This window comes from Phalacrocorax carbo, chromosome 5 (assembly GCF_963921805.1).
Source record: "Phalacrocorax carbo chromosome 5, bPhaCar2.1, whole genome shotgun sequence".
Taxonomy (NCBI): domain Eukaryota; kingdom Metazoa; phylum Chordata; class Aves; order Suliformes; family Phalacrocoracidae; genus Phalacrocorax; species Phalacrocorax carbo.
Window position 1 is genome coordinate 21,317,435 of NC_087517.1, and position 20,881 is coordinate 21,338,315.

Below are 20,881 nucleotides of genomic sequence, written 5' to 3' on the forward strand. Positions count from 1 at the left end.
TCATGTGAAATCTGGTAAATTAATTGATGTGAGACCATTAATTGTGTTATCTTAAAGAAGGTGGAAGTATCTGTGGCAATGTGTCCTTGCATGTGTTCTCTTACATTGAAACACCAGTGACTCAGAGTGCCATCTGCATCTCCCTTCCAGACATTTATTTCATTTGATAGTTTTGTTATGTTATCCCTTCTACAGTTTTCAGAGCTCCTCTTCATTTTCCCACCTCCAACTCTCCCCTCAGAACTTCCAAGTCCAGGTCTCGTACCCATTCTGTCCTTCCTCTGCCCCTTTGTATGCCTCTATGCTTCTTCCTTTTATCCCCACCTTCCTGATTCTCCCCAGTCTTTATGACTTGTTTTCTCCCTCTTTTTAGTCACTATTACTCAATTAATTCATTCCTTTTAATCCTGTTCTATTACTGTCTCTGGAAAGCCTATTTCATCCCTAAATAGATCATGAGCATCCATATTCTCTTCATGTATCACTTCCTCCAGCTCCCATTCTCAAAGAAGCTCAGACCTCTTCATCCAATATTTTATTAAGGACTGACCTCCTTAGACCAGACTATGGTAGCAATATAATATTTCTAGCTTCCTATTTCTGCCAATTTAATTCCTCCTTCCTCTTACTTCTTAACGTGCTTTCTTTTTTAGTAGTACTGCATCCTTCCTTCCGCCCCCCCCCCCGCCCCAGTCTGCCACTGTTTTATGTTGTTAACTGTCTAAATAGTCTCTGTAAGACTTCATTGGTGAATTTAGTTAGTTCATGATTCATTCTGTTCCTTATAAGTTTTCACACCTATATTCATTGACTTCAACTTCATGTTGAAGACCCATTTGATCCCCTAGGTGCATATTCTTGCTTGTGTCTTCATTCAATCTGCAGCCTTTTTCAACAGCAGCTCAATTCACCCATCTTGTAAGAAATGAAACATTCCTCATACAACTTGCTCCTCTTACCTTTTCATCTCCAGGTTCATTTACAGCTGTTTACTATGATGGTATAGTAATCCCCTCCCCTCTGGTTTTCCAGCCCTGGTTCCTTTTCACTCTGGACTCTAGCCACTAAACAGAAATTCCACTCACCAGTTTTTAATACCATTTTCCCAGGCAAAACTCAGGTTTCTATCTCATCTTTGACATTTCCCGTGACATTTCACTTGCTTTCAATGTAACTGACCATTATGTTCTTCTTGAAAACTTATTCTTCCTAACATTCATGATTTCATCTCCTCTCAGTTTTCCTGGTTTAGTTGTACTTTAGAAGATCCTTCTACACCTTTGACAGTTTTCTAAGGGATTTCCACAAGGCCCTTTGCTAGTTCCCTTCTCTCTCTTTTTAATTTTTTTTTTTAACTCTACTCTGGACCCACAATTGTGAATCATTTTTAACTTAGACCTTTTTCCATGTCCCAATTACTGCTGTATTCATCAAGAATGTTGTTGCAAACCTATCTCATTGCTTTTACCTAATCTGCTAGTAAACATATTTACCTAAAGATATTTTTTAATACCATAAAACATATGTGCCTAAAGTTCTTCCCAACCCACCTTGTCTACTTACAGTAAACAAGTCAAGTCCCAGCTTTGACTGACCCATGCCAGCATGCACAACCTCCTGTTAAATTTTCAAACTTTCTCTGAGCTCTTTCTGGTATGCTGCCCCTCATGCTTGGAAGAAGCTCCCATGAGTTTCCACAGAACACTTCATTGCTTTCCTCAAATCCCTCTTTAAAACTCTCTTTTACCATGCTGCCTACAGAAAGCTTGACAGGGAAGTGACTTCAGGTGAGCTAAGACCACTGTTTATCATACCCATCAATTTTGCCTCCTTGTATTCCCTCTCTTTTTGTATCCATCTGTTGTGTTACACTTAGATGATAAGTTCCTTGCAGAGTGCGTTTTTTGTTCTGCATTTTGCAATCCTTAGAACAATGGGGCTCAGGTCCATAAAGCTATGTTGCAGAAGAGAAACAAAGTCACTGCTTTGTTATGTGTCATCTTTGCTATTCATATAGCTCTTGGATGAAATCAGCTAATCAATCAAGTCAAGACAATTACTGATATGAATTAAAGTTAAGAACATGTATAATTATTTGCAAGATTAGAGCATTATTTTGACTTTGATCCTGAAAAAGATCCTCCCATAGCAGAACATTTACTCACATGAGTAAACCAACGAAGATTAGTGAGACCGTTCATACAAAATTGCAGGCATATCTCTGCATATTCAGGATAACTAAGACTTTAAAAAATAAATAAAAACCTTATTGTGGCCTACTTGACTAGTATCTGGAAAAAAAAATGTTTTTTAAACTAGGTAGTGTTTGGGAGCTACCTCTGTGTGCAGACTGAGTCACAGGAAATTTGGCTAAAATTTTATTTACTCAGCCTGTCAGACTAATGCCAACCTGGGGTAGTGTCTAGATGTGCTTACTCAGTTTATGAACAGTTGGTAATAAAACAGGCAGAATGGCAGAGGAAACAATTCTGTCTAGCAGTTTCTTTTAGTCTAATTAAACCAATTGATTTCATATATCCAAAGTATTAAAATAACTAGTCTTTGTCTGTCACTTACGTGCTCTTTGTTTACTATCCAAAAGGGAGTGTACTGGGGGGGGAGGGGGGACTGCACCAGTTCATTTCTCTGTAGATGATCTTACCCTTTAAGACATATTAACACTGTGGTTTTTTCCCCTGTACAAAAACGTTATATTTAAAAGGATCTTCATCTGATAATAATTGTTTTTATTTGCCTGCAGTCTTTGCTGAGCATTCGCGGCTCCCTGTTTTCCCCAAGGCGCAATAGCAGGACAAGTCTTTTCAGCTTCAGAGGTCGAGCAAAGGATGTAGGATCAGAAAATGACTTTGCTGATGATGAGCACAGCACTTTTGAAGACAATGAGAGCAGAAGAGATTCTCTCTTTGTTCCTCATAGACATGGTGAACGGCGCAACAGTAACATTAGTCAGGCCAGTAGGTCATCCAGGACAGTACCTCCACTTCCAGCAAATGGGAAGATGCACAGCACTGTGGATTGCAATGGAGTAGTTTCTTTAGTCGGTGGGCCGCCAGCTCTGACGTCACCTACTGGACAGCTTCTGCCAGAGGTGATGATTGATAAAGCAGCCACTGCTAGCAATGTAAGGAAGTCTGCAATAGTTCAGGCATGATGTCCTCTCCCTGTGTGATCAGCTACTGTTTCTACAAATTGCAGTCACTTGGGAGTGATTCCCTTTCTGGCCAAGCTGCAAATGCTCCTTTCATATATTCCAGTTATAAGCTAAAGTAGAAACTGAAAATATATGCTAATTTACTGAGAATTAACCAAAAAGCATAGTAAATCATTGAATAAATGTAGAATGTATAGTCTTATAGCTATTGATTCATCATGCTAACTGAAGACTTAACTGGAAGATTCTGTATCTGTATACCAGACAGGATGTAAAAATTACAAAAAAAATTTTAAATCTATTATATTTACTTAATGGAATATATTAAATGAGTATTTAACTTTCCACTGACCTTATATGAAACTTTTCATATAACACTGATAGTACAACTTACATGGGTTGTGGTAGTGTTCCTATCATGTTGTTATTTTTTCTAGTTTTTTAAATAATGTCAACATTATTAAATATTTTTTCTTCTGTTTTGTTTGAAAATGTGTGCTAGGAAATTGATAATTTATTCTAAATCAAGTGTCATCTTTAAAAAATGCACTTACTCTTTGTGCTTTTACTGCTAGCCGTGTGGGCTGTGCATTTTCATGTTTAGAAAACTACTTCACTACCTAATTAGAAAGATATTTATGGCAGAGCTCATTGACAAGCATTGTGGAACTTTTTATAGTCTAAAAACTGTTTATAGTTTAAAATCTGTTTTAATGTCTCAGTCCCGTTTCAGCAAAATACTTAAAAACATATGCTTTAAGCACAAGAGCAAACGTACTGATATATTTGACTATTTGCTGTATACAAAGCTAGGGATATGTTAGTCTAGTGCAAAACCATGGCATAAATGGAGCACAGTGCAGGACAGTAGTGTGTTCTAAGCCATTACACTTTTATAATCCTTTACAGTGTTATTCTTATTAAATAAACAATCGATAGGCTATTTTATCAGTGTTTTATTTTCAGGGTACTACTACAGAAACGGACATGAGAAAGAGACGGTCTAGTTCTTATCATGTTCCTATGGACTACCTAACAGATCCTAGTGCAAGGCAAAGAGCAATGAGTATAGCCAGCATGCTTACAAACACAATGGAAGGTAGGTAACACAGAATTTTTGTATGACAATGCCATAAAGAGCTATTAAATGTATGATACATTAAGTAGTAGTGATGTTTTAAGGCAGCTGTTTCAGCCTAAAGGGTACAGGCAAGATGAGATTTGAACATAGAGGTAGTATTTCTTTCAAAGATGGACGGATATATTTGGAAAAGCAGTCAAACTTTCAATATACTAATGTGTTTGAGGTAGAAGCAGCAAACTTTCAAGTTAAATACAAGCAGAAAGCAATTGATCAATGCAGTGTTTCTCTAGAGAAGTTATGTTTTGGGGTAAAAGCTCTTTTTAGATTTCTGAAATGGCTATGCTTCTTGCAGTAGAAAAATCCCCTTCTACTGGTTTACCAGAAAACATGTTTCACAAAGGAAGGCTCATGTTGTTCTTTCTGTAAGGCTAAATACAATTAATCTGAATCATGGAATTAAGCAACTACTTGTAAGAAAGGGCAAAACATTATTTTGAGGCTTAAATGACTATGTCCAAAATAGCAAACAGGAAGGTAATAATGAGCAGTTTTGCACATGTGGACCATAATACTGTCTAAATAGTTGTCTGACTTCAGGTTTGTTCTACATGTTTATCTTTCATGAGGAAAATGTTAAATATTTTATTCATTCTATGTATAGAATCATAGAATGGTTTGGATTGGAAGGGACCTTAAAGATCACAGAATCACAGAATGGTAGGGGTTGGAAGGGACCTCTGGAGATCATCTAGTTCCAACTCCCCTGCTTGAGCAGGGACACCTTCCACTAGACCAGGTTGCTCAAAGCCTCGTCCAACCTGGCCTTGAACACTTCCAGCAAGCGGCATCTACAACTTCTCTGGGAAACCTGTTCCATATCTCACCACCCTCACAGTAAAGAACTCCTTCCTAACATCTAATCTAAATCTAACCTCTTTCAGTTTAAAACTGTTATCCCTTGTCCTACCACTACACTCCCCGATAAAGAATCCCTCCCCATCTTTCCCGTAGGCTCCCTTTAAGTACCGGAGGCTGCTATAAGGTCTCCCTGGAGCCTTCTCTTCTCTACGGTAAACCAACCCAACTGTCTCAGCCTGTCCTCATATGGGAGGCGCTCCAGCACCCTGATCATCTTCGTGGTCCTCCTCTGGACCCACTCTAACAGGTCCATGTCTTTCTTATGCTAGGGACCCTAGAGCTGAACACAGTGCTCCAGGTGGGGTCTCATGAGAGCAGAGTAGGGGGGGAGAATCATCTCCCTTGACCTGCTGGCCATGTTTCTTTTGATGCAGCCTAGGATGAGATTGGCTTTCTGGGCTGTGAGTACACATTGCTGGCTCATATTCAGTTTTTCATCCACCAGTACCCGCAAGTCTTTCTCCACAGGGCTGCTCTTAATCCACTCATTGCCCAAACTGTATGCCAGATTACTAAGAGAAATTTCTATTTTGCATCCTATGTAGCATTTCTTTCTGAATGGTTATTTTATCTATTGAATATTCAGTATTCTTTTTACATCAAATTTAAAACATAGTGGGACAGATTAGTGTAATTGTAATTTCTTTTGACTGACAGTAGTCTTGGTTTCAAAAGATCTACAGTATCAACACAGCTTATCAACAGTACCTTGGAAAACAGCATTTAGGCCTCAGGGAAATACCCAGGTGACACTGCAACAGAGAAATATGTTTAAAATGTTATTTTCATTTTTCTTTCTAGAACTGGAAGAATCCAGACAGAAGTGCCCACCATGCTGGTATAAATTTGCTAACACTTGCTTGATTTGGGACTGCTGTACTCCCTGGCTGAAAGTCAAACATATTGTAAATTTGATTGTGATGGACCCATTTGTTGATCTGGCTATTACCATCTGCATTGTCCTAAACACCCTGTTCATGGCCATGGAGCACTATCCAATGACAGAACAGTTTAGTGGTGTGCTTTCAGTAGGAAACCTTGTAAGTCTTTCATGATGTACCATGTATGTCAAATGCATTTTTCTTAAATAGTTCTCCTGTCTCCTTTGTACATATGTTTAAAAGAAAATGTTGACGAGATACTTACAGGCTTGGGATGGTTGAATTTAAATTTAAGCTGTACTGAATCTCTCTGTGTTGACATCTATGGATTTTGCCACTCTTGCTTTATGAAGCAAAAGAGTAAGATTTGTTGAGTCAATATGCATTTTGATTTTTAAAACCTTCAGCTTCTGTCATTGTATTTATACATGCATATTAGCAGGCTAGAAAATGGGAAAAAACTTATTTTTCCCATTTAGTTATTTTTCTTTGGAAACCAAACATTGTGATGCATATGTAAGCTTCAAACCTGAATTTAATTCCTAGCCCCAGTATATGGCAATGTAGAGAAGCTATTCAGATTTGTCATGGATTGCTTGCTGAAGATGTAACTTACCAAAAGTTGATACCATTAGTTTTATTTTTTAAAATATTTTCTCATTAAACTGGGGTAAGAAACTGTATTTTCCTTGCAGGTGTTTACTGGAATTTTCACAGCAGAAATGTTTCTCAAGATAATTGCCATGGATCCTTATTATTATTTCCAAGAGGGCTGGAATATTTTTGATGGTTTTATTGTGAGTCTTAGTTTAATGGAGCTTGGCCTTGCAAATGTAGAAGGATTATCTGTCCTTCGATCATTCCGACTGGTAAATATACTAATAAAATAACGTTTCTATGTTATATTTTTGTATTTCTGCATTATGTTGTGCATTTTTCATTTCTACGTTATATATTTGGCTAAGACAGAAGATCTCTTCATAACAACTTACAAAATACTAAACTGCATACTCACTAGATGGCATGTATTTATTATGTTGAGTTTGTTTTACATATTGCCTTAGTAACGTCTCTTTCTTCTTCAAGACATTGTCAACATCAGTTCTGTTCTTGCAGTGAGTGTGCTTTAAGGATTAACTTTTTTTTAATAGTAGTATCTGTTAGAGTATTTTTCTCTCTATGGGAGGGAATAAAAAAATGCAAGAGCCACAGGCCCTTATTAACTCTGACTGAAGATTAGTACATCACTTCAAAATAATGGATTATTTAATAAAAGTTTATTGACAGGCTTGGCTGATATACTTCCATTACCAGTTTCCTTACATGGTTAGTTTTAGAAGAGAGTAGTGTTAAGAATTTTCTTCTGTTAGAGATTTTTCGTCACTACCAGCCTTCTCCTTACCATCCTCTGCAAAGATCCATCCACTAACAGCTCTTCTGTTTGGAAGTTGGAAGTTACTACAGTATCTGTTATTAGATATCTCTGTCATGAATAGGAACTTGAAAAACCTTGGTCTTGCTGAAGGCTAGGGTAGCATGCAAGTTGATGTGCAAATCCTCTTCTGAAAAGACCTACACAGTAAGAGCCATGAAGCTAGAGTTCCTAGTCATCAGGCTCAACTTTTGCCTTAAATAAAGCAAAAAATATTTAACTTAAATAAAAGTTAAATAAACCCCCTTTAAAAAAAGAAGGGGGCATACAGAGAACCATTTGCTGGTTCTCTGTAAAGCATCATATAGTATTTTGCCCAAAGTCTAATACTAGTCTGGATTGATGTCTCCCTCAGTAATAGAATGCTGTTTTTAACTTTGCATCTATATATTTTATTTATGTCTCATCCAATGAAATAATATTTAGATTTAGATCCCTTTTAGTATTCTCCCCTTTCAATTGTCTGAACACCTTCCGTATCTTTCCAAGTAGTTTCTTTGTCTGTTTCACATTGTACTTTAATATAACACTTCCCTTTTCTGTTTTTCTCAATGTTGTATGACAATTTTTTAAAGACACGTTTTGCTTATTTCAAATGACAGAAAAGCTATTGTTAAAGATACTTGCAAGTGACCTGTATACCTGTCATTAACAACTCTAGCTTGTTTCTCTTTCTAGGAAAACCATCTCTTCCATCTCTCTGCCAGTTAAGATGAAAGAGATCTGGATGTGTCTATACACCTACAAACCTGTTAAACTGATCACATTTCATGTGTGCTGGTTTATTTTTAGTAATATTGTCCTAGAGTTAACTAAAGGAGAAATACTGTTTTGTCCAACTTGTCCAACAAGTCCAGCTTGTTTACAGATATCTAAAGTCACCAAAAGAGGCAAAGTCTGAATTGGAGATTTTGTGATGATTGCAATGTAATTGAAATGAGCACAGAGTTAGTATTTTTGACTTCTTATGACTTCAATCAGGACTTAACACTGCTGATGTCCAGTATTGTATAAAGAACTGGGAACATAAATTTTGTGACTAAAGTTTCCAAAGCTTACAAGGGACGTGATTTAGACACAGGGTAACTGAAATATAAAATGTATAACAATAATTTCATTACAATTAGTAACATGAATAACTGTATGCTATTCTGTTTTGCAGCTTCGAGTTTTCAAATTGGCAAAATCTTGGCCAACTCTAAATATGCTGATTAAAATTATTGGCAACTCAGTGGGGGCTCTGGGGAATCTCACCCTGGTGCTGGCCATCATTGTGTTCATTTTCGCTGTGGTTGGGATGCAGCTGTTTGGGAAAAGCTACAAGGAATGTGTCTGCAAGATCTCCAGTGACTGTGAACTTCCACGCTGGCACATGCATGACTTCTTCCACTCTTTCTTGATTGTGTTTCGAGTGTTGTGTGGAGAATGGATAGAAACGATGTGGGACTGCATGGAGGTTGCAGGCCAAACTATGTGCCTTACGGTCTTCATGATGGTCATGGTGATTGGAAACCTAGTGGTACGTAATCAGTGGGGATTTTTTTAAAAAACTATTAGAACATATTTCCTATTTTTCGTGATTTAGAAATCAGAGATGAAGACTGGAGAGGTACTTTAGGAGTTCATGTAATTCATTTGCCCTTTCTCTAAACCACCTTCAAATATACCTTGATCATTTATGAAAAATGTTTGTCTACCTCTTCTTTATATCTTCAGTAAGCTTATAACCTCTTTAGCAAGGTCAGTGCTGAATTATGCTTATAGTTAAAAATGCTCTTTAAAAAAACACCTAACTTAACTAACAGCCTTAACTAACCTTTTACAGCCAATTAAACTGACTGGTCTCAATAGTGATGGAAAACAGTTGGTCTTCATGACAAGATTTATATTACTTAAAGGCTTACTGTTTCCACTTTCAGGCTTTTCTTTCTGAAGCAAAATGAGCCTAGCTGAATTCTTTCTCATAAGTGATGATTTCTAAACTACTTATCCCTTTTGCTACTCGCCTCTGAATTCCTACCAAGCAGCATTTTGGATAGAGACTCAAGTACCAAATAATGTGGAACAACTACACTTCCGTGTCTTACACCCAACGTTCCTTGTGATACATCCCCAAATGACACATGAAATTTCTGTACCAGCATTGCTTTCCTGATGCAACCTATATGACCTTTTCTGCAGTGCTTCCACCTTGCCAGTTTTAACACTACCTGTACATGTACTTTTCATTTTTCATAACCAGCATTTCAACACTAGTACTTCAGAATTAGACACCATATTGATTTTGAGTCATTCCACGAATTTACGATGGTTATACCTAATTGCAGTTCCTTCTTGCTGAGTGCTAGCATCCCTTCTCTTTTTGGTATCATCCACAAATTTTATAAATATGCTTATCCACAGGCATAAATGCCAAGGTTAACTGGGCTAATGTGAGCCTTTTTGGTATACCTTCTAAAATATTCTGCAAGTTTGAATGGGCAGAATTGGCAAATATAATTTAAATATGATTTTTAATCAGTTTTGCACATAGTCTGTCATAATTACATAGTCCAAATTTCTCTTGTACGTGTGTAAAATGTCATGCAAGAAAGTCTTCAATAGTTTCCTAAAATTGAGGTGTATCGCATCTGTGGACTCTCTTGTCTCTTAGCTAGTTTTCCTGCCCAAAACAGAAATAGACTGATACTTTCGTAGCAAATATATGTTTATTATATTCTGAATTAGAGACACTGAAACTATGGTCTCTTGAACTGTAGAAGACCGGAGTCTGCCTGCATTCCTCTCAGGTATGAACACTACACCAGATGTAGCTTCCCTAAATTACTACATCATGTTGTATCCTGCTTCCTTATGTCATTCTCCATTTTGAGGAGCAGACCTGTGCTACTTCCGATGTGGAGGAGAAAGCCAAGGAACAGCTCAGATTTTCACCTACATTAGTCAAGTGAAACAAACTAAAAATGTTTTTGGCAAGTTATAATAAAATATGGGGGGCAGGTATTATGGACTAGAAGGTATAGCAGGAAGGTGGGTTGAAATAAAGTGCTAGCTGTGAAATAAAAATTATGTCATATTGAACAACCCATAATGGAATTCCTTTTATGACTTAAAAATAAGAGATCCAGTATATTTTCTCCTTACTGTCTTTTAGGTACTCAACCTCTTTTTGGCCTTGCTGCTGAGCTCATTTAGTTCAGACAACCTTGCTGCTACAGACGATGATAATGAAATGAACAATCTACAGATTGCTGTGGCAAGGATTCAGAAAGGCATAGATTATGTGAAGAGGAAAGTGCGTGAATTCATCCAAAAAGCCTTTGTCAGAAAGCAGAAAGTTTTAGATGAAATCAAACCTCTTGAAGACCTAAACAACAAAAAAGACAGCTGTATTTCCAACCACACAATAGTAGAAATAGGTAAAAACCTTGCCTATCTTAAAGAAGGGAATGGAACTACCAGTGGCATAGGCAGCAGCGTGGAAAAATATGTTGTTGATGAAAGTGATTACATGTCATTCATAAACAACCCAAGTCTCACTGTGACAGTGCCAATTGCTGTTGGGGAATCAGATTTTGAAAATTTAAATACAGAGGAGTTCAGCAGTGAGTCAGACCTGGAAGAAAGCAAAGAGGTAAGACTATTCCTATATTTAAAATACTCTGATGCATTTCCTTTTTCCCTAAGGTTGCTAGTGTTGAATTCAAATCTCTATTTCATTTCTGTATAACAGCGTATACAAACTTGTAATGGTATTTAAGAAAAATTGTTGTAAGGTTGCAGGTTTTGAATGAGACGGTAGTACAGTGTTGCATTTATTTATTTATTTCAAGATGCACAAGACAATTTTAAAAGAAAGTTAATACTTCTATTTTATTTAGTTAAATCATTAACAAGAAAATGAACCAATTTTATAACCCTGGGTACCAAAAGTCCTACAAAAAGTGTGTGCGGGGGTGCATTTCCTCCATGCTTATTTCATCAGTGGAGTTTATTTACTCTCTTGTCTGCTTTCTGGAATGCCTCCTGTCAAATTTAACCTTTTAGATATAGTCAAAATACATTTAGATACATCATAAGTACATTTGAATACTAGACCAACATCACTAAATAATTTCATATAAATCACTAATGATCTGTCTGGTAGTAGGAGAACCACTGAAGAAATGAAGTAATGGTCTTATGGTAAAAATGTTATGAAGCTTTAGATCTCAATATAAGATCCCTTCATATGGCTACCCATTGTCATTTTTAAAGCTTTAAGATATTTGAATCTGTTACCTACTGTGACTGGAATAAAATGTACCTCTTTCTGGCACAATGTGGTGCCAAATGGACAAATCCAAGCTAGCACTTAGTGAGGTACAGTGGATGCCAAAGCCATTATTTTTATGTTAATCCGGTGCTCTGTCCTGCACAATTGCAGATGGTGGAGGCACACTGCCTCCCGAGGACTAAGTCTATGCTGTGCTTAGTACCGAAGCTAGTTCATTCAGAATTACCATGGATATTTTTTAACAGTACTGCATGCTATGGTGTAGACATAAACTAACATAAAAGTTTTCATAAGTCATTTCCACATGCTTAAATCTGAGGGTATAAATATGGATAAGATTCTAGTAATTCTTACCCTGAGATGCTTTTTTGTACAGACTGCATCACACAGTTACATTTTCTTGTTTCTTATCAGAAATGTCTTTATTGTTCTAAAAATATTTCTTTTTTGCAGATTGTTTGTATTAGTATTTATCTTACTCTTCAAACAATGACTTGGGTGTAGAACAAAGCAGAAGTTGTAGTTTAACCTTCAATTGCTCTTTGTAAAAAGAGGTGATTATATGAAAGTTTCTTGGTCTGAATGTAGGATTTTGGTTGATTCCGATCTATCTTTGTACATAGGATAAGAAAAGGAATCTTCTTCAGGCACCTTTACACCACACAGGGCTAGTGCATTGTTTTGTCCTTCCATTCTTCTGCTGTTCCATTGTTCTATCATCCCATTGTTAACTGTTTCAAAACTTACTGCTGCCAAAGGAGCAGCAAATTCTACTGCTAATCTGGTCAAGCTCCACCTATCAGTGAGATCATCCATAATGATTGCATATGACAGTAATGGCACAGATTATCTTTCTGTCTTTTTGTAAATCATGTAGTTTCTTGATATAGACCTGGTCCTTCTAGGTTTGTTCTTTTTTCTCCCAGCTAATCATGTTAAAGCCCATCTATCACTTTCAGTCTTTTCCCTGCTTAGCAGCTAGCAGTAGCCAGAGGATGTAGTGTAAGTTTGGGAGTAAAGTGTCTTAAGTTAAAGTTCAGTACTAAGAAACAGAATACTTTGGATTTCTTCATCACAAAAAAAATTTATTGCTATCTTGGTGGAGTAACAAATACTTATCTGTCATCCTGAATTTGTCTGTAAAGTTAGTATACGATTTATGTCATTTTCAAGGGTGCTACCAACCTAAACCTATAATTTTTCATAAAACATTCTAAATGCCTCAGTTGGAACATGTGAAGAAGATACTGTTAGTTTATTCTGCAGATACACTGTAACTGGCAATGATGCTTCAGATGATCTTACTGTATGAATGACACTAAAAAATTCTTCTGACACAGATACAGTCTGAGATATTGACTGTGAAGTCCCAGTACAATCAGAAGTATGCACTCAGGAAAACTCTTCTTTCTTCAATTCTTATTTTGAACTCCCACCCATATTCAATTAATTTTGATGATGATACTGATTTAGATACTACCACTACTCATGGTAGTAGTAAACCATGTTTTAAATTGCCCTATATACTTTTCCTGTACTTGTTCTTTTTTAAAGGTTATGAAGCTATGTACATATTAACTAAAGTTTTATCTAAATAGATTATAGCTCCAATAATTTTTAATTGGCAACTTCTCTGCAAAAAGTAATTTGGAAGTGTAATTGGATTCTGCTAATTTAAATACTATATGCATTAAAAGGACTGAGAAAGAAGTAATTTAAGTATTTTCATTAGTGATTATTAGATTAATTAGCTGCTGAAGTCTGTTTTAAAAAAATGTAATCACAGGACTGTTCTGTACTAGAGGAGTATTCTCCATTTCTTATGCTGAAGCTACAATTGCTGTGCAGAAAATAATTTGTGATTCACTGAGCAGTGGTAGTAAGAAGGAACATGGCTTTTGGTAGTGCCTAATGATTAAGGCATCTGTTTTGAGAAGTAAATCTTTCCCTGCTGCAAAATCTGTTTATAATTTTTTAACAGTCAATAGTCAGTGGCTAAAATGCAGAAACTACCTTGAAATAGGGACCGAAAACTGAATTTCCTATGTGAATTCCCTGATCACCATCATTCTCCCTTTTGCTTCTTTTTATAGTCCATTCAGCCTTAAACTATTTACCACACAAGAGCATTATGTTGGTGGAAGAGATGGAGGATGTACCTTATTCAAACCTATAGGCTGGTGGTTACCAGGACTGAGTATAACCACAGTGACAATGGTGCATCTATTTCTTAATTGTAAAACAGGATGGTATGACTGCTGACTGTCTTCATTAGCCAAATCTTTCCTTTTTCCAATGGAACGACCCAAACTGGGTTATTCCACAAGGTGACAAAAATATTGGTTTGAATTCCTATAGGGAAAATTTTAAGCGGATTATCCCACCTTTGAGACATGGGCTCTAGTCATTAAGCTTCCACCATAAAAGAAAGGCTTTCTCCTCCAGATACAATATTTAAAAGATAACAGCATCCTCACTCCTCACTGCATTCTTGGTGGCACTTAATCCTGTAAATGTGTGTGTTAATCATGCTTCAGGAACTACAAATTGATCAGGTGATAAGACAAAGAATGACCTTGACTGGTCAAGCCTGAAACTCTTCTGAGCATTTTCGGAACGAAAATTTCTTACTCTTGCAGAAACTGGAGGTGAAAAATTGAAGGGAAATGTTTACAAATTTCAGGCACCTTTAAGAGAGACACAGAAGTTAAGCAAAGACGTTGTGAGAATATTTATCATTTAAGAGCCTAAATTTCAAATAGATTTTAATCACAAAAGTGCATTTTTTAGTCTTAATCCTAGTTCCTAGTTTTCACTGGATAATTCTTGTACACCATGGTTTTTGATATACAGAAGAGTGATGCCTTATTAGTCACAGCACCAACACTCTTGCCATAAAAATGATCCATAGGAAAAGAAGGCATTTTTTAAAATTAAAAAAGTTACTACAAATGGCTTTTTGTTCAAGGCTTCCTCTTTTTTTTGTCATGCCATAACGTGCTTTGCATTTCTGCCCTCATGTTTTCCCATTTTTATGACTCTGCTGTTGCTGACTGTTGATCTGCCAGTCACTTCATTGCTTATACCACAAATTAAAAGAGCTGAAGTTAGAAAATGCCACCAAACCGTGTTCACTTAGCAGTACCCCAAGTGAAGCCAGCTTAGGCATCCATGTACTGTGAGAACACTCTGCACAAGATAGCCAGATGCTATTGTGTGTCTGTGTGCATTTGCTTTTCTCCATGTATACGCATACATACATGTATTCACTGTGGTGTAGGGAAATAAGCTGAATTTCTACAAAGTAATTATAATTTATTAGCAAGTTTTAATTAAGTATATTAATTTTTGGTGAATTCTGTATTACAACATACATGTTTTCCAGTATTTTGATGGAAATATTAACTAGATTATGACTTTCTAGAAACAATGCATACAATATTGTACATGCTAGATGATGTGAATTTACAAGGAATTTCCTAGAAACCTAAACTAGAATTAATTATGAGAACATTGTGTTCATAAGAATGGTAGTGGGGTAATACAATATAATAAGGGAATTAGGGAACAAATCCTAAATAAAACTTTACCATGGAAGTAGGGCCATTAACAAATATAGGGCCACCGTGCTGAGTCTGTTGTCCTATACGTAAAAGTCTGTGGACCTGAGCTGCATTACTGCTATCCAGCATAGAAGCTATAAAAATATTTTCTCCTTTTTAGGTCCCTAAGTACTACAGGGATGTTTTATATAGACAAATTCATAACGCACGTATAGCTATGTAATAATTAGATTTTTATACTAAGTGTAGCTTTTTGGCTAGTAATGACACCAAGATATACCAAGTTACAAGATATTTTTAAATGCCTTGAAAAATATGAGAACTCCTAATGCTGTTGCAGACACCTTAATAATGTATATTTTACTTTAAGCAGTATTCAGTGCAAAAAAGCAGAGGTGCTATGTCCTGAACTTCATTTCCTACCATTCTTACTTCTCACAGGAGTAGAACCAAGCTGGATCAGTCAAGCGGGCAGCTCTGGTGCCTTTTAGCGAGGCAGAGCATCGTATCACCAATTTTACACAGGTTACCTAAGCAAGTTATACATCTATATGTATATACTATATAATCACTTTTTAACTGATATTGACTGGCGTGCATGCTCTTCAGCTATGATCCTGTCCCATCCATTGCAATAAAGTACAAACATGCACAGCTGCTCTCTGCCGAGTCACGGGACTCACATCACAGCATGGTAGGGCGAGATTGGCGGCCCCAATATTTCTGTGATTCAGATGCTATACTTTCCATGATATTTTAATAGTATTTTGCAGTGCATGCCATGTACCTTTCCCAATCTTGATGGTAAAGTTTTCAGGATTCTGTTTCTGAAGGGCTTTCTTTCCTATTGAAGGAAGACAGAATATGTAACATGTAAGTTATGTTTCTCACCAGAATCTTATGTAAGTCTGTCTGTAAATTGTGTTGATAATGAAAGACTGCTAGCTGTTTTGAAAACTTCCATACTATTGTATTTCAGCTTATAATGGAGGTAACTTGCAAACTCATTAGTCATGTTTATTTTTCACAATTTGTTTCTTGGAAATGCTTTTCTTCAGTACTTGTATAAGTATTTAGTTATTCTGGAGATTAATATGGAGTACTTGAAGCAACATTAAGCATGAAATTAATTTAATTTCCACATTCAAAGCATGTGACCATCATTTGGTTAAAAAAGCTTCTACAGAACTGGTATTTGGCTGGTCAAACATTCAGAGATCAGTTCTGCTCTTTCTTATGCCCACACTTAGAGGTGTAGAGGTGCAAAGAGGAAACTGATATCAAGATCTGGCCTAATTCAGTCTTAACATAGCTCTTTAATTTATGCTTACAAATTGACTACCTACACAAGCATCTAAAATTGTCTGCCCTGAGAAACTTAAACTTATTCTCATCTTATCAGTAATACATGAAGTTCAGCAGTCTAGTGAATAAGCTACTGATTTTGGACCGAAAGGTCCCCAGCTTCATTACGATTTACATCTCACCTGTTAAACATTACCATAATATTTAGAACTGCTGCTTTCAGTTTGGTAATTGCCCCCTATCCCTTAAGTCACTGTGTTCAGCCAGACAGAGAGAGGATAGGGAATCCTCTGTATCATGCGTCCTGTCAGCCTGTTGGCCTGTGTCAGGGAAGGTAGTGTGAGATTCCAGTAGTCTATCTCTGACTCGCACTCCCTGATACTCCTCAACCTCCTCACCTCATCATCACAGAATTGTTTTTGCTTAGATTTGCAGGTTTGTTTTTTTTTTTTAACTGATAGAATTATTATGCCTATAAGCATTAGAAAGAATGACATCCAGATTCCACTTAATTGTACTAGTGGAACTACTAATGATATTTACCACTTGGTTGATTTTATAGGTGAAAAAGACTGGACAAGTTTAGATATAATATTGCCATTTATATCACAGAACATCTCATTTTCATACTGAGAGCCACACAGCACTGAATAAAAAACCCCTATAATTTCCATTATTTAACATTTTCAAAGCTATTTGGGAGGAAAGAAAATTATAAGCAAAATCAAAATGGTGGTTTCTTTCAGTGCCATTTTCCTGCTTCTGTCTGTTCTTCTCTTTGCTCCTTCAGTCCCAAAAATTATGATTTCAACAGCTATTATTAGTGGCATCCTGGCCAATCATGAAATTTCAGGCTTTGTTAAAAATGTTAAACTAAGAGCTGTTCAGCTACTCTCAGATAATAATTGGAAACAAAGAAAGAAAGAAGTGTTAGAAGCTCAAAGTGGCCTGGCTGTAAGTGAAGCAGAATTGTATGGATCTATGAGATGTTGTTGAGGTTCAGAAAGTAATTATGTCAAAAAATTCCTGACCTAATCTTGGCTGCTGCTTTTTGCAATGCTCATCTGATAGGCAAGCTGCTTTCCACTTTCAGTTTCTATCTTGAAAGCTAAACTAAAATCTGTATCTCCTACTGTACTGTAGTGCTGACTAAAGCATGACTGGCAATGCTGTTAGTAGATGTGATGTAAAAGATATATAAATCCCATGATCATCAGTATATTGCTGCTTTAGAACCATGTAAGTACTTTTGTCCCCTTATTGTCGTCTATGAAAAGGAGGTAGAGGATGTACATTCTGAGGTTCTAAGAAGTAGATTTTTCTGAGAATAATTTCCTTAGCATACTATTCAGAAAATATCTAGCAGCGTAACTCTTGAAGAGCATCTAATACTTGACCCTGATAAATCTTATAATCTGGGTGACTGAATACTTTTGAAACCTAGAGCCATGGTATAGAAAAGGTTTAAGGACTGACTACTACATCAAAGATAATGTTTGGGTTTGATGATTGTCTTTTTTCTACAGGCTCTTTCTTTTTTAAAAAAGCTGTACACATGTTAAGTATATAGCGTTGCCTAAATCCAGTTTTTGTACTGCTGATGAGCAGAGAAGAATTTATCAGGTACAAAGGTAACTGTTAAGGTAAAGAACTGAGACATATGCTACATACCTAACATATCAGGGTCTGCATTTAGGGGTAGTCCAGCTATCCATCTGGATTCCATATGTGTGAACACTGGCAAGTCACAATAAGTGGTAGAAAAAATATTCCTATGTACTAAAGCATATGGACAAAACAAAATCAGCAACAACAGGGTCCATTCCCAGGTGATTTTGTGTTGAATACATAGAAATCAATCCAGTATCCCCGGGTCAGTTGCTTTATATCAGAGCAGAAGTTTGCTGTGGAAGTATGTGCTTGTTACTGAAAAGGTTTCCTAGCATACTGAAGTTACTTGATTTGCTAAAAATATTAAGGTGTTGTATTAGAAAACCTTCCTAGCTGTTTGTAATGCATACTAAATTTTATAAATATTGTATAGAATGCCATGTAATAAATTCAATGTCAAAAATAACAAAGAAACAATGAAAGAAGTAATTTCTGTTGAAATTTTTAAAATTTTTCTTCCTCAAATGATACTGAATTGAATTTAGTGAATAATTTGCATAATATGCTTCTTCATATACTGATCAGGTTGGAGCTAAATTCAAGCAAAATAGAACAGCATGCTAAGGAAACACCCTGTTATATCAACAACAGAAGAGTAACTGAAGTCTCGGTGAAATAAGACATTTAATTGTTGTGTTGCAAGTATCAACTGCTGTTGATTCAGTTTAGGATTCTTCTGTTTAGCTTAACTCCTGTGATTATTATTACAGCTCTTTAAAAGAAGCATACCAGATTTTCAGTGAGAAGAGACTTGTAAGATACAGCTCGCCATACATACTGCCCCACATAAATAAAGATGTCTTTCTGATGTTCCTGACAATTGACTGTTCTACTGTATCATTTTCTACCTTTTCTACCTGATCTTTTTGATCTCTTCTTATAGTGGATATCTCCAGTCTTCCATCCTGAGTTAACTGTTATGCTTATGCAATTTCCATAATAGGAATTCATTACCCCTTCTTAAAATTAACATGTGCCAATTAAACTGAGTAATATCTGAGTTACTGAACTCCTCATTTTCCTGTAAAAGAATGGACAGTAGGTCTTTCAAACTTATGGTTTAACCAGTTCATAATTTTTGTTTGCTCTGCTACTACTACAGCATTCTGCTAGAAATGCTGTCCAGCTCGGAATGATGCAAGCAACATTTTAAGAAAACTCTACATAATACAGTCACTTCTCAGTTTAAAAAATATTTTACTTTATTGTATTGATAAACATTAGTTTTTAACACCATATAGAAATTTTTTTGAATGTACCTTGCATTTATGTTATTTCTGGCCTTTCTTCAAACTGATGATTGACTTCCACTGATGTTCAAATGCTGTGGTCCTTATTTGAGGACTACAGTATTTATCCCATAATTTCCAGTTTCTCCATTTTAGAGGCAGTATTCCACAATGACCAAACTGCCATGCATTATTTGTAATTTGGATATGTTGCAATGAGAAATTTGTAAATTATAATCTGCAGAAAAGTGTGCATCCATCTCTTTGTACATTGGACCTAACCTCATAGGTGCTAAAGCTCATGCACAAACATGAGCATGAATATGTAAGCTGGGATTTTAAAAGAAACATAAAGGAAATGGGTGTGCAGATATCACTGAAATTACATGCATAATATACTCTACAATAAATGTTTCCATCTGTTTGGTCTTCCTCTAAAATGTGGGCTATAATGTACCATGGTACACAGAAATTGAAGTTAAGCCTATGTCAAAATCACAATGCAATATATTGTCAGTGTGATTTGACAAAATCAGAGTGCGGGAGAAAGGAATTAATATTTTTGTTTGAAGAATATACTCAATATTGTCTGCAGTGTAAAATTCCATTAAAGCCTTATGGTACTTTCTGTATTCACATACTAATATATTTTACTTTTCCTTTACAAAAAAGACTGTATAGAATTTGGAGCTTCTCAAACATGTTTTAAAGGAATAATGCCTCTAACTTATGTTTTATGTGTCAGCAAAGATATGTCTTTAATGTTGCCATGGACATTCTCTCTGTGTAATATTAATTCCCTATAGATTGTATTCTAAATCTGCTTACATCATTCCCTTTATAAAATTAGCTACTTATCAATGCAGCCATTTTACTGATGTTATACTCCACATAGTGATAACATTAGAAGAGTCATAGAATGCCGTGATCAAACTACTTTTACTTATTATAGTACTCATATTTGTCTGTTGCCAACAAAATGTAATGGCATGAAAGAATAATTTTGAAAATTTGGATTATATTATCAGTATGATGCACTGGTGCAGTATTGTTTTATGACATTATTGTTTTAAAAGCATTTGCTTTCAGTTCTCCAAAAAGAAAGATTTTTGGGGGCTTTTATAGTGATTGGGCACGTATGCGTACTGTACCCAAGTAATAAGTAGTTTCAAAATGCACAATAAATTCAGAAAATGCATTGGCAAGTGAGAATGCAAAATACCAGCTACTGCTCTTAATGTGCTGCTCTTTTGGAAGTAAAGAGACTTAAACTATCCTGTACAACTCATAACATGTGTTTTCATGTCAACGATAATGAAAAGTTCGTATTCAAACTTTTTAGATTTTATA

At 36.0% G+C, this 20,881-nt stretch overlaps 1 protein-coding gene across 5 annotated transcripts in view; it reads left to right on the plus strand.

Moving 5' to 3' along the window:
* LOC104053877 (sodium channel protein type 2 subunit alpha) overlaps nucleotides 1-20,881 on the plus strand; it is a 77,696-nt gene that overhangs the window by 37,743 nt on the left and 19,072 nt on the right. For 3 of the 5 annotated variants that reach the window (XM_064451498.1, XM_064451495.1, XM_064451494.1), the window contains 6 exons: nucleotides 2,762-3,142; nucleotides 4,139-4,271; nucleotides 5,976-6,214; nucleotides 6,751-6,924; nucleotides 8,650-9,006; nucleotides 10,642-11,121. In XM_064451498.1, the coding sequence (XP_064307568.1) occupies nucleotides 2,762-3,142; nucleotides 4,139-4,271; nucleotides 5,976-6,214; nucleotides 6,751-6,924; nucleotides 8,650-9,006; nucleotides 10,642-11,121 (1,764 nt within the window). The remainder of the gene's footprint in view (nucleotides 1-2,761; nucleotides 3,143-4,138; nucleotides 4,272-5,975; nucleotides 6,215-6,750; nucleotides 6,925-8,649; nucleotides 9,007-10,641; nucleotides 11,122-20,881) is intronic. The other 2 variants (XM_064451497.1, XM_064451496.1) reach the window with 1 other exon arrangement.